General features: G+C 45.4%; 1 protein-coding gene across 1 annotated transcript in view; it reads left to right on the top strand.

Moving 5' to 3' along the window:
- LOC127926284 (glutamate receptor-interacting protein 1-like) overlaps positions 1–17,539 on the top strand; it is a gene marked incomplete at its 5' end in the record, with an annotated part of 82,574 nt that overhangs the window by 15,749 nt on the left and 49,286 nt on the right. The window contains one exon of the mRNA XM_052511683.1: positions 11,375–11,444. Coding sequence (XP_052367643.1) covers positions 11,375–11,444 — 70 coding nt within the window. The remainder of the gene's footprint in view (positions 1–11,374; positions 11,445–17,539) is intronic.

Genomic DNA, 17,539 nt, shown 5'->3' on the forward strand with positions numbered 1-17,539 from the left:
TTATGAATAGTTTATTTTTAGTCTTAATTTTTTCCAGATAATATTGTCATCTTATTTCACAGTATTTAATCTTCTATAATGATTTCCCCACATGCTAATCTTTATCTTTTAACCGCTGCTATGAACGTCTGATCATAGGTGAGAGAGAGAGAGAGAGAGAGAGAGAGAGACACAGAGAGAGAGAGAGAGAGACACACACACACAGAGAGAGAGAGAGAGAGAGACACACAGAGAGAGAGAGAGAGAGAGAGAGACAGAGAGAGAGAGAGAGATGGAGAGAGACAGAGAGACACACACACAGAGAGAGAGAGAGAGAGAGAGAGACAGAGAGAGAGAGAGAGAGAGACACACACACAGAGAGAGAGAGAGAGAGAGAGAGAGAGACACACAGAGAGAGAGAGAGAGAGAGAGAGAGAGAGAGAGATGGAGAGAGACAGAGAGAGAGAGAGAGAGAGAGAGAGAGAGAGAGAGACAGAGAGAGAGAGAGAGAGAGAGAGAGACAGAGAGAGAGAGAGAGAGAGAGAGATGGAGAGAGAGAGAGAGAGAGAGAGAGAGAGAGAGAGAGAGAGAGAGGGAGAGAGAGAGAGAGAGAGAGAGATGGAGAGAGACAGAGAGAGACAGAGAGAGAGAGAGAGACAGAGAGAGAGAGAGAGAGAGACAGAGAGAGAGAGAGAGAGAGGAGAGAGAGAGACAGAGAGAGAGAGAGAGAGAGATGGAGAGAGAGAGACAGAGAGAGAGACAGAGAGAGAGAGAGAGAGAGAGAGAGAGAGAGAGAGAGAGAGAGAGAGACAGAGAGAGAGAGAGACAGAGAGAGAGAGAGAGAGAGATGGAGAGAGACAGAGAGAGAGACAGAGAGAGAGAGAGAGAGAGAGAGAGAGAGAGCTTGGTCAAGCACACACACCTACTCTGTCTCCTCTCTGTCTCCTCAGCCTGTAATTTGTTTACAGTCGTTTGCCTTTTCAGAAGGTCAGTAGAGACGAAAAAGGCGTTTAAAACTCCATTTGTTTTTCTAACCTGCAATCAAGAAGCTGCCTGCCTGTGGAGTTCCCCTAAACCACGCTCTCCTCGGTCACCACGGCGATGGATGTGCACGTTTAGCCAGACGCTCCGTCAAAGCAGCGCTCGACTGGGTTGTCATAACAACATGAATCACTGTTCTCCTTTTCAACAAATGTAGGATTGCCTCCCAAAATGGCAATCTCTTTACTATATAGTACAGGGCCCATAGGTATCCTTTTTCTGGGACACAGGCATTTGTCTCCTTTTCAACACACTCATTCTTCTCACGTTCATTTTGTCTTCCAAAGTCGAAGAATTAGTCGTTAAAGTTGAAACTTTTCTCTCTTGTGGAGTTGTGTTTGCTTGGCGAACAGAGAAGGGAGGAGGTCAGATTCCAGGAGAGAGGAGACACATGTAGAAGGGTTTAGAAAAGCGGGTCATTATTTATCTTTTGAAGTGCTCGCTCCGCTTCTCTCCTATGAACTTTCCTGTTTTGCTTCTGACTCGGCAAATTCAACGATGTTTGTGTTTTGGCAACTTTGAGGGGAGGAGGATGTTATAGAGGGGAGGAGGATGTTATAGAGGGGAGGAGGATGTTATAGAGGGGAGGAGGATGTTATAGAGGGGAGGAGGATGTTATAGAGGGGAGGAGGATGTTATAGAGGGGAGGAGGATGTTATAGAGGGGAGGAGGATGTTATAGAGGGGAGGAGGATGTTATAGAGGGGAGGAGGATGTTATAGAGGGGAGGAGGATGTTATAGAGGGGAGGAGGATGTTATAGAGGGGAGGAGGATGTTGTAGAGGGGAGGAGGATGTTATAGAGGGGAGGAGGATGTTATAGAGGGGAGGAGGATGTTAATAGAGGGGAGGAGGATGTTATAGAGGGGAGGAGGATGTTAATAGAGGGGAGGAGGATGTTATAGAGGGGAGGAGGATGTTATAGAGGGGAGGATGATGTTATAGAGGGGAGGAGGATGTTGTAGAGGGGAGGAGGATGTTATAGAGGGGAGGAGGATGTTATAGAGGGGAGGAGGATGTTGTAGAGGGGAGGAGGATGTTATAGAGGGGAGGAGGATGTTAATAGAGGGGAGGAGGATGTTATAGAGGGGAGGAGGATGTTATAGAGGGGAGGAGGATGTTATAGAGGGGAGGAGGATGTTATAGAAGGGAGGAGGATGTTATAGAGGGAGGAGGATGTTATAGAGGGGAGGAGGATGTTATAGAGGGGATGAGGATGTTGTAGAGGGGAGGAGGATGTTGTAGAGGGGAGGAGGATGTTATAGAGGGGAGGAGGATGTTATAGAGGGGAGGAGGATGTTGCCCACTCAGCTTCTCCAGACACCTTGTTATAGAGGGGCTCTGCTGGTATCAAACTGACATTACTTCACCTTGTTATAGAGGGACTCTGCTGGTATCAAACTGACATTACTTCACCTTGTTATAGAGGGACTCTGCTGGTATCAAACTGACATTACTTCTCCAGCCACCTTGTAGCAGAGAGGCTCTGCTGGTATCAAACTGACATTACTTCTCCAGACACCTTGTTATAGAGGGGCTCTGCTGGTATCAAACTGACATTACTTCACCTTGTTATAGAGGGGCTCTGCTGGTATCAAACTGACATTACTTGTTATTCTCCAGCCACCTTGTTATAGCAGAGGGGCTCTGCTGGTATCAAACTGACATTACTTTCCCAGCCACCTTGTTATAGAGGGGCTCTGCTGGTATCAAACTGACATTACTTCACCTTGTTATAGAGGGACTCTGCTGGTATCAAACTGACATTACTTCACCTTGTTATAGAGGGACTCTGCTGGTATCAAACTGACATTACTTCTCCAGCCACCTTGTTATAGAGGGGCTCTGCTGGTATCAAACTGACATTACTTCTCCAGACACCTTGTTATAGAGGGGCTCTGCTGGTATCAAACTGACATTACTTCACCTTGTTATAGAGGGACTCTGCTGGTATCAAACTGACATTACTTTCCCAGCCACCTTGTTATAGAGGGGCTCTGCTGGTATCAAACTGACATTACTTCTCCAGCCACCTTGTTATAGAGGGGCTCTGCTGGTATCAAACTGGCATTACTTCTCCAGACCTTGTTATAGAGGGGCTCTGCTGGTATCAAACTGACATTACTTTCCCAGCCACCTTGTTATAGAGGGGCTCTGCTGGTATCAAACTGACATTACTTTCCCAGCCACCTTGTTATAGAGGGGCTCTGCTGGTATCAAACTGACATTACTTTCCCAGCCACCTTGTTATAGAGGGGCTCTGCTGGTATCAAACTGACATTACTTCTCCAGCCACCTTGTTATAGAGGGGCTCTGCTGGTATCAAACTGACATTACTTCACCTTGTTATAGAGGGACTCTGCTGGTATCAAACTGACACACCATTTTTTTCAATTATTTACTTTTTATTTTTTTTATTTTTTACAGTGAACCTTTAATTAACTAGGCAAGTCAGTTAACATTTATCTAACTAGGCAAGTCAGTTAAGAACAAATTCTTATTTAAAATGGCGGCCTGCCCCGGTCAAACCCGTACCACGCTGGGCGTACCCTCAGTCAGGCTGACGGTTTCTCCAGATGATATATACTGCTTACTTCCCCAATAGTTTCCCTGCAACTTGTCCAGGTTCTCTCTAAGCCTCAATCTAAAACCTCCACTTGTTTCTAAAATCACAAGCTCTTTGAAAAGCAATAAAATCCCATTACCATTCCCCGGGGATCTGCAAGGGATTTGACCCCAAACCCCGGAGTTCTGTGATTTTATCAACGTGATTGTCCCTCTCGAAAGGAAAAGTTTAGCAGGAGAATCAGAGAGATTTTACTGGGTGTCTGTGAGAGGTACTGAAGGCAGCCGGAATCATAAAGACAGGATTTAAGAGGATCGACTGTTACTTTTGTAAGAAAGTCCGTCATGCTGCCATATCAAAGGAGGACTGTGTTTCTCCAGAAGAGAAGACATCTCATGGCGTGTCCTCTGTGTCTCTCCTCATCTCATGCCAAACTAACACTCCCTCTGTCCCCGGTGCAGAGAGGGAGAGATGGGGGAGGGAGAGAGAGAGATAAAAGGGAAATGGAGGAAGGAGACTGGGGACGCTCTGCTGAGTTATTGTCTGTGATACAGAGAGACAGAGACAGAGAGATAAAAGGGAAATGGAGGAAGGAGACTGGGGATGCTCTGCTGAGTTATTGTCTGTGATACAGAGAGACAGAGACAGAGAGACAGAGAGACAGAGACAGAGAGACAGAGAGACAGAGACATAGAGATAAAAGGGAAACAGAGGAAGGAGACTGGGGATGCTCTGCTGAGTTATTGTCTGTGAGAGAACACGGAAACAGCATCCTGCGAACCGAACCGCGCTCTGAGGATCTACAAAGGCTCTCTGAAGGCTCGACAACTCTCTCTGGGGTGTCAGCTTCTTTATGTGACATTTGTTTTGCTGGAACTCTGGGCGTGCGCCCCAAATGACACCCTACTCCCAGTATAGGGGACCGGAGCCCAGAGGGTCAAAAGGAGTTAACTAAATGGGGGATAGGACACAGCCTGGAGCTTTCATGGCTTCTCTAAGAGTTGTACTGCTGTGTCTGTATCTCTGTGTAGCTGATAGTTGATCTATTAAAGGAGCCTGTAAAGGCGAGCTGGGCTCTGCAGCTCTCTACACATCTTGTCTTGTTGAACTCCTCTTCACTTGGACATTGGCCAGATTATAGTCTCTATAGAGGTCAGAGGTCAGAGATAAGGCTGTTTTTAAAGGCTTGTGTTTAAACGTTCTTTTTGTCAGGGCAGTAGAAATGCAGCACAGATTCAAAATGAACTGTGCTGCAGTTTAGGAATGTTTAAATGTTCACACAAACAATATTATGGACAATCTGAAAACATCTATCATGTCCAATTCCTATTTTGTGCGTGATATCATGCCAGAAGTGGAATGGTGTGAACTCCCAGTGATGCCATTTGGCCTCAGTGTTTCTACGGTGTAGACATACCCGTGGTACACTGGAGACACCTGCTGGTCTGGAGGGCTGGTGGCTGGTTCCTGGAGGGCTGGTGGCTGGTTCCTTCAGGGCTGGAGGGCTGATGGCTGACTCCTGCAGGACTGCAGGGCTGATGGCTGATTCCTGGAGGGCTGGTGGCTGGTTCCGGGAGGGCTGGTTCCTGTAGGACTGGTGGCTGGTGGCTGGTTCCTGTAGGACTGGTGGCTGGTGGCTGGTTCCTGTAGGACTGGTGGCTGGTGGCTGGTTCCTGCCAGACTGGAGGGCTGGTGGCTTGTTCCTGCCAGACTGGAGGGCTGGTGGCTGGTTCCTGTAGGACTGGAGGGCTGGTGGCGGGTTCCTGTAGGACTGGAGGGCTGGTTGCTGTAGGACTGGACGGCTGGTGGCTGGTTCCTGCCAGACTGGAGGGCTGGTGGCTGGTTCCTGTAGGACTGGAGGGCTGGTGGCGGGTTCCTGTAGGACTGGAGGGCTGGTTGCTGTAGGACTGGACGGCTGGTGGCTGGTTCCTGCCAGACTGGAGGGCTGGTGGCTGGTTCCTGTAGGACTGGAGGGCTGGTGGCTGGTTCCTGGAGGACTGGAGGGCTGATGGCTGGTTCCTGGAGGACTGGAGGGCTGATGGCTGGTTCCTGGAGGACTGGAGGGCTGGTGGCTGGTTCCTGTAGGGCTGGTGGCTGGTCCCTGCAGGATTGGAGGGCAGGTGGCTGGCTCCTGGAGGGTTGGAGGGCAGGTGGCTGGCTCCTGGAGGGTTAGTGGCTGGTTCCTGCAGGGTTGGAGGGCAGGTGGCTGGCTCCTGGAGGGTTGGTGGCTGGTTCCTGTAGGACTGGAGGGCTGGTGGCTGGTCCCTGCAGGGTTGGAGGGCTGGTGGCTGGTTCCTGTAGGACTGGAGGGCTGGTGGCTGGTTCCTGTAGGGCTGGTGGCTGGTCCCTGCAGGGTTGGAGGGCTGGTGGCTGGTCCCTGCAGGGTTGGAGGGCTGGTGGCTGGCTCCTGGAGGGTTGGTGGCTGGTTCCTGTAGGACTGGAGGGCTGGTGGCTGGTCCCTGCAGGGTTGGAGGGCTGGTGGCTGGTTCCTGTAGGACTGGAGGGCTGGTGGCTGGTCCCTGCAGGGTTGGAGGGCTGGTGGCTGGCTCCTGGAAGACTGCAGGGTTGGTGGCTGGTTCCCTTTAGGACTGGAGGGCTGGTGGCTGGTTCCTGTAGGGCTGGTGGCTGGTCCCTGCAGGGTTGGAGGGCAGGTGGCTGGCTCCTGGAGGGTTGGTGGCTGGTTCCTGTAGGACTGGAGGGCTGGTGGCTGGCTCCTGGAAGACTGGAGGGCTGGTGGCTGGTTCCTGTAGGACTGGAGGGCTGGTGGCTGGTTCCTGTAGGGCTGGTGGCTGGTCCCTGCAGGGTTGGAGGGCTGGTGGCTGGCTCCTGGAAGACTGGAGGGCTGGTGGCTGGTTCCTGTAGGACTGGAGGGCTGGTGGCTGCAATGCAGCCATAGAAATATAATTCATTCTTCAGCCATAGAAATATAATTCATTCTACAGCCATAGAAATATAATTCATTCTACAGCCATAGAAATATAATTAATTCTGTAGCCATAGAAATATAATTCATTCTACAGCCATAGAAATATAATTTATTCTGTAGCCATAGAAATATAATTTATTCTGTAGCCATAGAAATATAATTCATTCTTCAGCCATAGAAATATAATTCATTCTACAGCCATAGAAATATAATTAATTCTGTAGCCATAGAAATATAATTCATAGAAATATAATTCTTCAGCCATAGAAATATAATTCATTCTTCAGCCATAGAAATATAATTTATTCTGTAGCCATAGAAATATAATTTATTCTGTAGCCATAGAAATATAATTCATTCTTCAGCCATAGAAATATAATTCATTCTACAGCCATAGAAATATAATTAATTCTGTAGCCATAGAAATATAATTCATTCTTCAGCCATAGAAATATAATTCATTCTTCAGCCATAGAAATATAATTCATTCTTCAGCCATAGAAATATAATTCATTCTTCAGCCATAGAAATATAATTCATTCTTCAGCCATAGAAATATAATTAATTCTGTAGCCATAGAAATATAATTCATTCTGTAGCCATATAAATATAATTCATTCTTCAGCCATAGAAATATAATTCATTCTACAGCCATAGAAATATAATTAATTCTACAGCCATAGAAATATAATTAATTATTCAGCCATAGAAATATAATTCATTCAACAGCCATAGAAATATAATTCATTCTTCAGCCATAGAAATATAATTCATTCTTCAGCCATAGAAATATAATTCATTCTTCAGCCATAGAAATATAATTCATTCTTCAGCCATAGAAATATAATTAATTCTGTAGCCATAGAAATATAATTAATTCTGTAGCCATAGAAATATAATTCATTCTTCAGCCATAGAAATATAATTAATTCTGTAGCCATAGAAATATAATTCATTCTTCAGCCATCAGCCATAGAAATATAATTCATTCTTCAGCCATGGAAATATAATTCATTCTACAGCCATAGAAATATAATTCATTCTACAGCCATAGAAATATAATTCATTCTACAGCCATAGAAATATAATTAATTCTACAGCCATAGAAATATAATTCATTCTACAGCCATAGAAATATAATTCATTCTTCAGCCATAGAAATATAATTCATTCTACAGCCATAGAAATATAATTCATTCTTCAGCCATAGAAATATAATTCATTCTTCAGCCATAGAAATATAATTCATTCTACAGCCATAGAAATATAATTCATTCTACAGCCATAGAAATATAATTCATTCTTCAGCCATAGAAATATAATTCATTCTTCAGCCATAGAAATATAATTCATTCTACAGCCATAGAAATATAATTCATTCTTCAGCCATAGAAATATAATTAATTCTGTAGCCATAGAAATATAATTCATTCTTCAGCCATAGAAATATAATTCATTCTTCAGCCATAGAAATATAATTCATTCTACAGCCATAGAAATATAATTCATTCTACAGCCATAGAAATATAATTCATTCTTCAGCCATAGAAATATAATTCATTCTTCAGCCATAGAAATATAATTCATTCTTCAGCCATAGAAATATAATTCATTCTTCAGCCATAGAAATATAATTCATTCTGTAGCCATAGAAATATAATTCATTCTGTAGCCATAGAAATATAATTAATTCTTCAGTCTTGCCTGCAGGATTTTCCACCACTGTCGACATCACGGTTTCTCTTAGGAAACTATACACGCAACAGTAGCAAAATGGCCGTAACTTTCTTGGTGTTGTGCCACTAGTTAATTTAGTGGATACCTCACATGATGTCTCTAGTGTTCTGTAGGTGGCCCCTCCCTTCCCCTTTACCTCCCTGCTCGCTCATTGGACAAGTCTTACTCTAGTGTTCTGTAGGTGGCCCCTCCCCTTCCCCTTTACCTCCCTGCTCGCTCATTGGACAAGTCTTACTCTAGTGTTCTTCATTCTACAGCCATAGAAATATAATTCATTCTTCAGCCATAGAAATATAATTAGGTGGCCCCTCCCCTTCCCCTTTACCTCCCTGCTCGCTCATTGGACAAGTAACCGTCTTACTCTAGTGTTCTGTAGGTGGGCCCCGCCCCTCACCTTTACCTCCCTGCTCGCTCATTGGACAAGTAACCGTCTTACTCTAGTGTTCTGTAGGTGGCCCCGCCCCTCACCTTTACCTCCCTGCTCGCTCATTGGACAAGTAACCGTCTTACTCTAGTGTTCTGTAGGTGGCCCCGCCCCCTCACCTTTACCTCCCTGCTCGCTCATTGGACAAGTAACCGTCTTACTCTAGTGTTCTGTAGGTGGCCCCGCCCCTCACCTTTACCTCCCTGCTCGCTCATTGGACAAGTAACCGTCTTACTCTAGTGTTCTGTAGGTGGCCCCGCCCCCTCACCTTTACCTCCCTGCTCGCTCATTGGACAAGTAACCGTCTTACTCTAGTGTTCTGTAGGTGGCCCCGCCCCCTCACCTTTACCTCCCTGCTCGCTCATTGGACAAGTAACCGTCTTACTCTAGTGTTCTGTAGGTGGCCCCGCCCCCTCACCTTTACCTCCCTGCTCGCTCATTGGACAAGTAACCGTCTTACTCTAGTGTTCTGTAGGTGGCCCCTCCCTTCCCCTTTACCTCCCTGCTCGCTCATTGGACAAGTAACCGTCTTACTCTAGTGTTCTGTAGGTGGCCCCTCCCTTCCCCTTTACCTCCCTGCTCGCTCATTGGACAGGTAACCATCTTACTCTAGTGTTCTGTAGGTGGCCCCTCCCTTCCCCTTTACCTCCCTGCTCGCTCATTGGACAGGTAACCATCTTACTCTAGTGCCTCCAGTTAAAATCGTGGACTCCCTGCAGAATGCCTCTATCCCCTCCACTGTTAACCCAGTCAACAGCGCTGACGTCTCCACATCACACCAAGCAGTCCCTGGATTCCACACATTAACATTCACAACACACCCGGTGCCACAGAGATGTGTCTCTTTCAGAGCAGGCAGAAAAGACATCTCTCCTGTCTCTCCTCTGACATATAGACAGACACAGGGAGCACCTGCAGAATTACAATAGGACGGAGTTGGCAATTTGACAGGTCAGGTAAAGAGCTGCAGTAACGACAGGCACTGTGGTTTTGTCAGCTGAGATGAGGAGGTAATGTGTGGTTGTTTATGGACTGAAGTGGACTGAAACTGTTGAGCAGACTACAATATAGAGTGAAGTACAGGAGAGGGGAGGGGAGGGGAGGAGAGGGGAGGAGAAGGGAGGGGAGGGAGGGGAGGGGAGGGGAGGAGTAGGAGAGGGGAGGAGAAGGAGAGTAGGGGAGGAGAAAGAGAGTAGGGGAGGAGAAGGAGAGTAGGGCAGGAGAGGGGAGGAGAAGGAGAGTAGGGGTGGAGAGAGGAGGGGAGGAGGGGTGGAGAGGGGAGGGAAGGAGAAGGGAGGGGAGGAGAAGGGAGGGGAGGGAGGGAGAGGGGAGAAGGAGGGGAGGGGAAGGAAGGAAGGAGAAGGAAGAGAAGAGATGGAGGAGAGGGGAGGGAATATAATGGGGAGTGGAGTACATGGGAGGAGAGGAGGGGAGGGAAAGAGGAGAGGAGAGGGGAGGGAAAGAGATGGGAGGGAGGGAAGGAAGGAGAGGAGTAGGGCTACAGGGAGTATTATGGGTTGGAGAAGAGGGGAGGGAAGTTGTTTACTCAAACAGATACCCTTCCTCCCTTCTTGTAAGGCACTCAGCCCAACCATACTTTGTGCTGATACGCTTTTCATCAACTTTAAAGGCTGCATTTACACAGGCAGCCCAATTCTGAGATTTTTTTCCGCTAATTGCTCTTTTGACCAATCACATCAGATCTCAATTTCAGAGCTGATCTGAAAAAAATATCAGAATTGGGTTGCCTGTGTAAATGCAACCAAAGAAATGAATGAGACGCCATTTTCACAAGTTGGTTTTGTTAATGATAAAAGCCTGTGGTTTTGTTAATGATAAAAGCCTGTGGTTTTGTTAATGATAAAAGCCTGTGGTTTTGTTAATCATTTAAGCCTGTGGTTTTGTTAATCATTTAAGCCTGTGGTTTTGTTAATGGTATAAGCCTGTGGTTTTGTTACTGATAAAAGCCTGTGGTTTTGTTAATGATAAAAGCCTGTGGTTTTGTTAATGATAAAAGCCTGTGGTTTTGTTAATGGTATAAGCCTGTGGTTTTGTTAATGGTAAAAGCCTGTGGTTTTGTTAATGATAAAAGCCTGTGGTTTTGTTAATGATTAAAGCCTGTGGTTTTGTTAATGATTTAAGCCTGTGGTTTTGTTAATGGTATAAGCCTGTGGTTTTGTTACTGATAAAAGCCTGTGGTTTTGTTAATGATAAAAGCCTGTGGTTTTGTTAATGATTTAAGCCTGTGGTTTTGTTAATGGTATAAGCCTGTGGTTTTGTTAATGGTATAAGCCTGTGGTTTTGTTAATGATAAAAGCCTGTGGTTTTGTTAATGATAAAAGCCTGTGGTTTTGTTAATGATAAAAGCCTGTGGTTTTGTTAATGGTATAAGCCTGTGGTTTTGTTAATGATAAAAGCCTGTGGTTTTGTTAATGATAAAAGCCTGTGGTTTTGTTAATGATATAAGCCTGTGGTTTTGTTAATGATATAAGCCTGTGGTTTTGTTAATGATAAAAGCCTGTGGTTTTGTTAATGATAAAAGCCTGTGGTTTTGTTAATGGTATAAGCCTGTGGTTTTGTTAATGGTATAAGCCTGTGGTTTTGTTATTGATTTAAGCCTGTGGTTTTGTTATTGATTTAAGCCTGTGGTTTTGTTGCTCTCTCTCTCTCTCATACCTCCATCCTTTCTTCCTCTGCTCCTAGCTCCATCCAGTAGGAAACCTGGGGACGCTCTCATCATCTCCGACATCAAGAAGGGCAGCGTGGCTCACAGGTAATTACATCAATCAACCAATCAACCTGCTCACAGGTAAATACATCAATCAACCAATCAACCTGCTCACAGGTAAATACATCAATCAACCAATCAACCTGCTCACAGGTAAATACATCAATCAACCTGCTCACTGGTAAATACATCAATCAACCAATCAACCTGCTCACTGGTAAATACATCAATCAACCTGCTCACAGGTAAATACATCAATCAACCAATCAAACTGCTCACAGGTAAATACATCAATCAACCAATCAACCTGCTCACAGGTAAATACATCAATCAACCTGCTCACAGGTAAATACATCAATCAACCAATCAAACTGCTCACAGGTAAATACATCAATCAACCTGCTCACAGGTAAATACATCAATCAACCAATCAACCTGCTCACAGGTAAATACATCAATCAACCTGCTCACAGGTAATTACATCAATCAACCAATCAACCTGCTCACAGGTAAATACATCAATCAACCAATCAACCTGCTCACAGGTAAATACATCAATCAACCTGCTCACAGGTAAATACATCAATCAACCTGCTCACAGGTAAATACATCAATCAACCTGCTCACAGGTAAATACATCAATCAACCTGCTCACAGGTAAATACATCAATCAACCTGCTCACAGGTAAATACATCAATCAACCAATCAACCTGCTCACAGGTAAATACATCAATCAACCAATCAACCTGCTCACAGGTAAATACATCAATCAACCTGCTCACAGGTAAATACATCAATCAACCAATCAACCTGCTCACAGGTAAATACATCAATCAACCAATCAACCTGCTCACAGGTAAATACATCAATACAATCAACCTGCTCACAGGTAAAACATCAATCAACCTGCTCACAGGTAAATACATCAATCAACCAATCAACCTGCTCACAGGTAAATACATCAATCAACCAATCAACCTGCTCACAGGTAAATACATCAATCAACCAATCAACCTGCTCACAGGTAAATACATCAATCAACCTGCTCACAGGTAAATACATCAATCAACCAATCAACCTGCTCACAGGTAAATACATCAATCAACCTGCTCACAGGTAAATACATCAATCAACCAATCAACCTGCTCACAGGTAAATACATCAATCAACCAATCAACCTGCTCACAGGTAAATACATCAATCAACCTGCTCACAGGTAAATACATCAATCAACCAATCAACCTGCTCACAGGTAATTACATCAATCAACCAATCAACCTGCTCACAGGTAAATACATCAATCAACCTGCTCACAGGTAAATACATCAATCAACCAATCAACCTGCTCACAGGTAAATACATCAATCAACCTGCTCACAGGTAAATACATCAATCAACCAATCAACCTGCTCACAGGTAATTACATCAATCAACCAATCAACCTGCTCACAGGTAAATACATCAATCAACCAATCAACCTGCTCACAGGTAAATACATCAATCAACCAATCAACCTGCTCACAGGTAAATACATCAATCAACCTGCTCACTGGTAAATACATCAATCAACCAATCAACCTGCTCACAGGTAAATACATCAATCAACCAATCAACCTGCTCACAGGTAAATACATCAATCAACCTGCTCACAGGTAAATACATCAATCAACCAATCAACCTGCTCACAGGTAAATACATCAATCAACCAATCAACCTGCTCACAGGTAATTACATCAATCAACCAATCAACCTGCTCACAGGTAAATACATCAATCAACCTGCTCACAGGTAAATACATCAATCAACCAATCAACCTGCTCACAGGTAAATACATCAATCAACCAATCAACCTGCTCACAGGTAAATACATCAATCAACCAATCAACCTGCTCACAGGTAAATACATCAATCAACCTGCTCACAGGTAAATACATCAATCAACCAATCAACCTGCTCACAGGTAATTACATCAATCAACCAATCAACCTGCTCACAGGTAAATACATCAATCAACCTGCTCACAGGTAAATACATCAATCAACCAATCAACCTGCTCACAGGTAAATACATCAATCAACCTGCTCACAGGTAAATACATCAATCAACCAATCAACCTGCTCACAGGTAATTACATCAATCAACCAATCAACCTGCTCACAGGTAAATACATCAATCAACCTGCTCACAGGTAATTACATCAATCAACCAATCAACCTGCTCACAGGTAAATACATCAATCAACCTGCTCACAGGTAAATACATCAATCAACCAATCAACCTGCTCACAGGTAAATACATCAATCAACCAATCAACCTGCTCACAGGTAAATACATCAATCAACCAATCAACCTGCTCACAGGTAAATACATCAATCAACCAATCAACCTGCTCACAGGTAAATACATCAATCAACCAATCAACCTGCTCACAGGTAAATACATCAATCAACCAATCAACCTGCTCACTGGTAAATACATCAATCAACCAATCAACCTGCTCACAGGTAAATACATCAATCAACCTGCTCACAGGTAAATACATCAATCAACCAATCAACCTGCTCACTGGTAAATACATCAATCAACCTGCTCACAGGTAATTACATCAATCAACCAATCAACCTGCTCACAGGTAAATACATCAATCAACCAATCAACCTGCTCACAGGTAAATTATCTGAAAAATACAACATGCGACACAACTTTATTGTCTCAGTGTTGCTCTCCACACCACTCCACTAAACTACACTATGAATGTTGCTCTCCACACCACTCCACTAAACTACACTATGAATGTTGCTCTCCACACCACTACACTAAACTACACTATGAATGTTGCTCTGCACACCACTCCACTAAACTACACTATGAATGTTGCTCTCCACACCACTCCACTAAACTACACTATGAATGTTGCTCTCCACACCACTCCACTAAACTACACTATGAATGTTGCTCTCCACACCACTCCACTAAACTACACTATGAATGTTGCTCTGCACACCACTCCACTAAACTACACTATGAATGTTGCTCTCCACACCACTCCACTAAACTACACTATGAATGTTGCTCTCCACACCACTCCACTAAACTACACTATGAATGTTGCTCTCCACACCACTCCACTAAACTACACTATGAATGTTGCTCTCCACACCACTCCACTAAACTACACTATGAATGTTGCTCTGCACACCACTCCACTAAACTACACTATGAATGTTGCTCTCCACACCACTCCACTAAACTACACTATGAATGTTGCTCTGCACACCACTCCACTAAACTACACTATGAATGTTGCTCTGCACACCACTCCACTAAACTACACTATGAATGTTGCTCTCCACACCACTCCACTAAACTACACTATGAATGTTGCTCTGCACACCACTCCACTAAACTACACTATGAATGTTGCTCTCCACACCACTAAACTACACTATGAATGTTGCTCTCCACACCACTAAACTACACTATGAATGTTGCTCTCCACACCACTCCACTAAATTACACTATGAATGTTGCTCTCCACACCACTCCACTAAACTACACTATGAACGTTGCTCTGCACACCACACCACTCCACTAAACTACACTATGAATGTTGCTCTCCACACCACTCCACTAAACTACACTATGAACGTTGCTCTGCACACCACTCCACTAAACTACACTATGAACGTTGCTCTGCACACCACTCCACTAAACTACACTATGAATGTTGCTCTCCACACCACTCCACTAAACTACACTATGAATGTTGCTCTGCACACCACTCCACTAAACTACACTATGAATGTTGCTCTGCACACAACTCCACTAAACTACACTATGAATGTTGCTCTCCACACCACTCCACTAAACTACACTATGAATGTTGCTCTGCACACAACTCCACTAAACTCCACTATGAATGTTGCTCTGCACACAACTCCACTAAACTACACTATGAATGTTGCTCTCCACACCACTCCACTAAACTACACTATGAATGTTGCTCTGCACACAACTCCACTAAACTACACTATGAATGTTGCTCTCCACACCACTCCACTAAACTACACTATGAATGTTGCTCTCCACACAACACCACTAAACTACACTATGAATGTTGCTCTGCACACCACTCCACTAAACTACACTATGAATGTTGCTCTCCACACCACTATACTAAACTACACTATGAATGTTGCTCTGCCCACCACTCCACTAAACTACACTATGAATGTTGCTCTCCACACCACTCTACTAAACTACACTATGAATGTTGCACTAAACAACACTATGAATGTTGCTCTGCACACCACTCCACTAAACTACACTATGAATGTTGCTCTCCACACCACTATACTAAACTACACTATGAATGTTGCTCTGCCCACCACTCCACTAAACTACACTATGAATGTTGCTCTCCACACCACTCTACTAAACTACACTATGAATGTTGCTCTCCACACCACTCCACTAAACAACACTATGAATGTTGCTCTGCACACCACTCCACTAAACTACACTATGAATGTTGCTCTCCACACCACTCTACTAAACTACACTATGAATGTTGCTCTCCACACCACTCCACTAAACAACACTATGGCAGAGTCACATATAAATGTATGTATTTCTGCAGTATAGTATATTGTGTTTGATGCAGTGGATATTAATCAGTGGTTTATGACCGGGCTCTGTGGTCACTCAGCTCTGGGCTGGAAGGGGGATGGGACCCTGCATAAGCTCATCTGCATACTTCCAATTCTCTAGATCAATGCAGATAATGTATTGTTCAGTAGCCAGGCTCTGTGTTCCAATGTTCAGTGGCCAGGCTCCGTGTTGTGTTCAGTGGCCAATGTTCAGTGGCCAGGCTCCGTGTTCCGATGTTCAGTGGCCAGGCTCCGTGTTCCGATGTTCAGTGGCCAGGCTCCCTGCTCCGTGTTCCGATGTTCAGTTGCCAGGCTCCGTGTTCCGTGTTCAGTGGCCAGGCTCCCTGCTCCGTGTTCCGATGTTCAGTGGCCAGGCTCCCTGCTCCGTGTTCCGATGTTCAGTTGCCAGGCTCCGTGTTCCGTGTTCAGTGGCCAGGCTCCCGGCTCCGTGTTCCGATGTTCAGTGGCCAGGCTCCGTGTTCCGTGTTCAGTGGCCAGGCTCCCTGCTCCGTGTTCCGATGTTCAGTGGCCAGGCTCCGTGTTCCGATGTTCAGTGGCCAGGCTCCTGCTGTGTTCCGATGTTCAGTGGCCAGGCTCCGTGTTCCGTGTTCAGTGGCCAGGCTCCGTGTTCCGATGTTCAGTGGCCAGGGCTCCGTGTTCCGGTGTTCAGTGGCCAGGCTCCGTGTTCCGGTGTTCCGATGTTCAGTGGCCAGGCTCCGTGTTCCGTGTTCAGTGGCCAGGCTCCGTGTTCCGGTGTTCAGTGGCCAGGCTCCGTGTTCCGGTGTTCAGTGGCCAGGCTCCGTGTTCCGGTGTTCAGTGACCAGGCTCCGTGTTCCGGTGTTCAGTGGCCAGGCTCCGTGTTCCGGTGTTCAGTGACCAGGCTCCGTGTTCCGGTGTTCAGTGGCCAGGCTCCGTGTTCCGGTGTTCAGTGACCAGGCTCCGTGTTCCGGTGTTCAGTGGCCAGGCTCCGTGTTCCGGTGTTCAGTGGCCAGGCTCCGTGTTCCGGTGTTCAGTGGCCAGGCTCCGTGTTCCGGTGTTCAGTGGCCAGGCTCCGTGTTCTGTGGTACGACCCCCAAGGGGCCATTACCCCACATAATAAAAAACACCACGAGACGTCACACACACAATCGTTAGGACACACGTATAAACTGTGATTGAACCTCTCAACTGAAGTGGGCCAGCTTGACGAGTCGCTGGCTAACTAACGGATGATGTCATCTCATTGTGGGAGGCAGCGGACAAGGTTCTTCAATTATATCCCCCAAAATGGAAACTAGACTTTACACAGAGAGAGGGAATTCTCAGCTGGGTGGGGAGGGGTAGAGAGGTAACAGTACACAAATACACATACACACAACCAAACGGCTGTTCACGACTTTACACAGAGAGAGGGAATTCTCAGCTGGGGGAGGGGTAGAGGGGTAGAGGGATAGAGGGGTAGAGGGGTAGAGGGGTAGCAGTAGCTACAAGTTGTGTGGAGCACACAAATA

The sequence above is a fragment of the Oncorhynchus keta genome, unplaced genomic scaffold (assembly GCF_023373465.1).
Source record: "Oncorhynchus keta strain PuntledgeMale-10-30-2019 unplaced genomic scaffold, Oket_V2 Un_contig_7309_pilon_pilon, whole genome shotgun sequence".
Taxonomy (NCBI): Eukaryota; Metazoa; Chordata; class Actinopteri; order Salmoniformes; family Salmonidae; genus Oncorhynchus; species Oncorhynchus keta.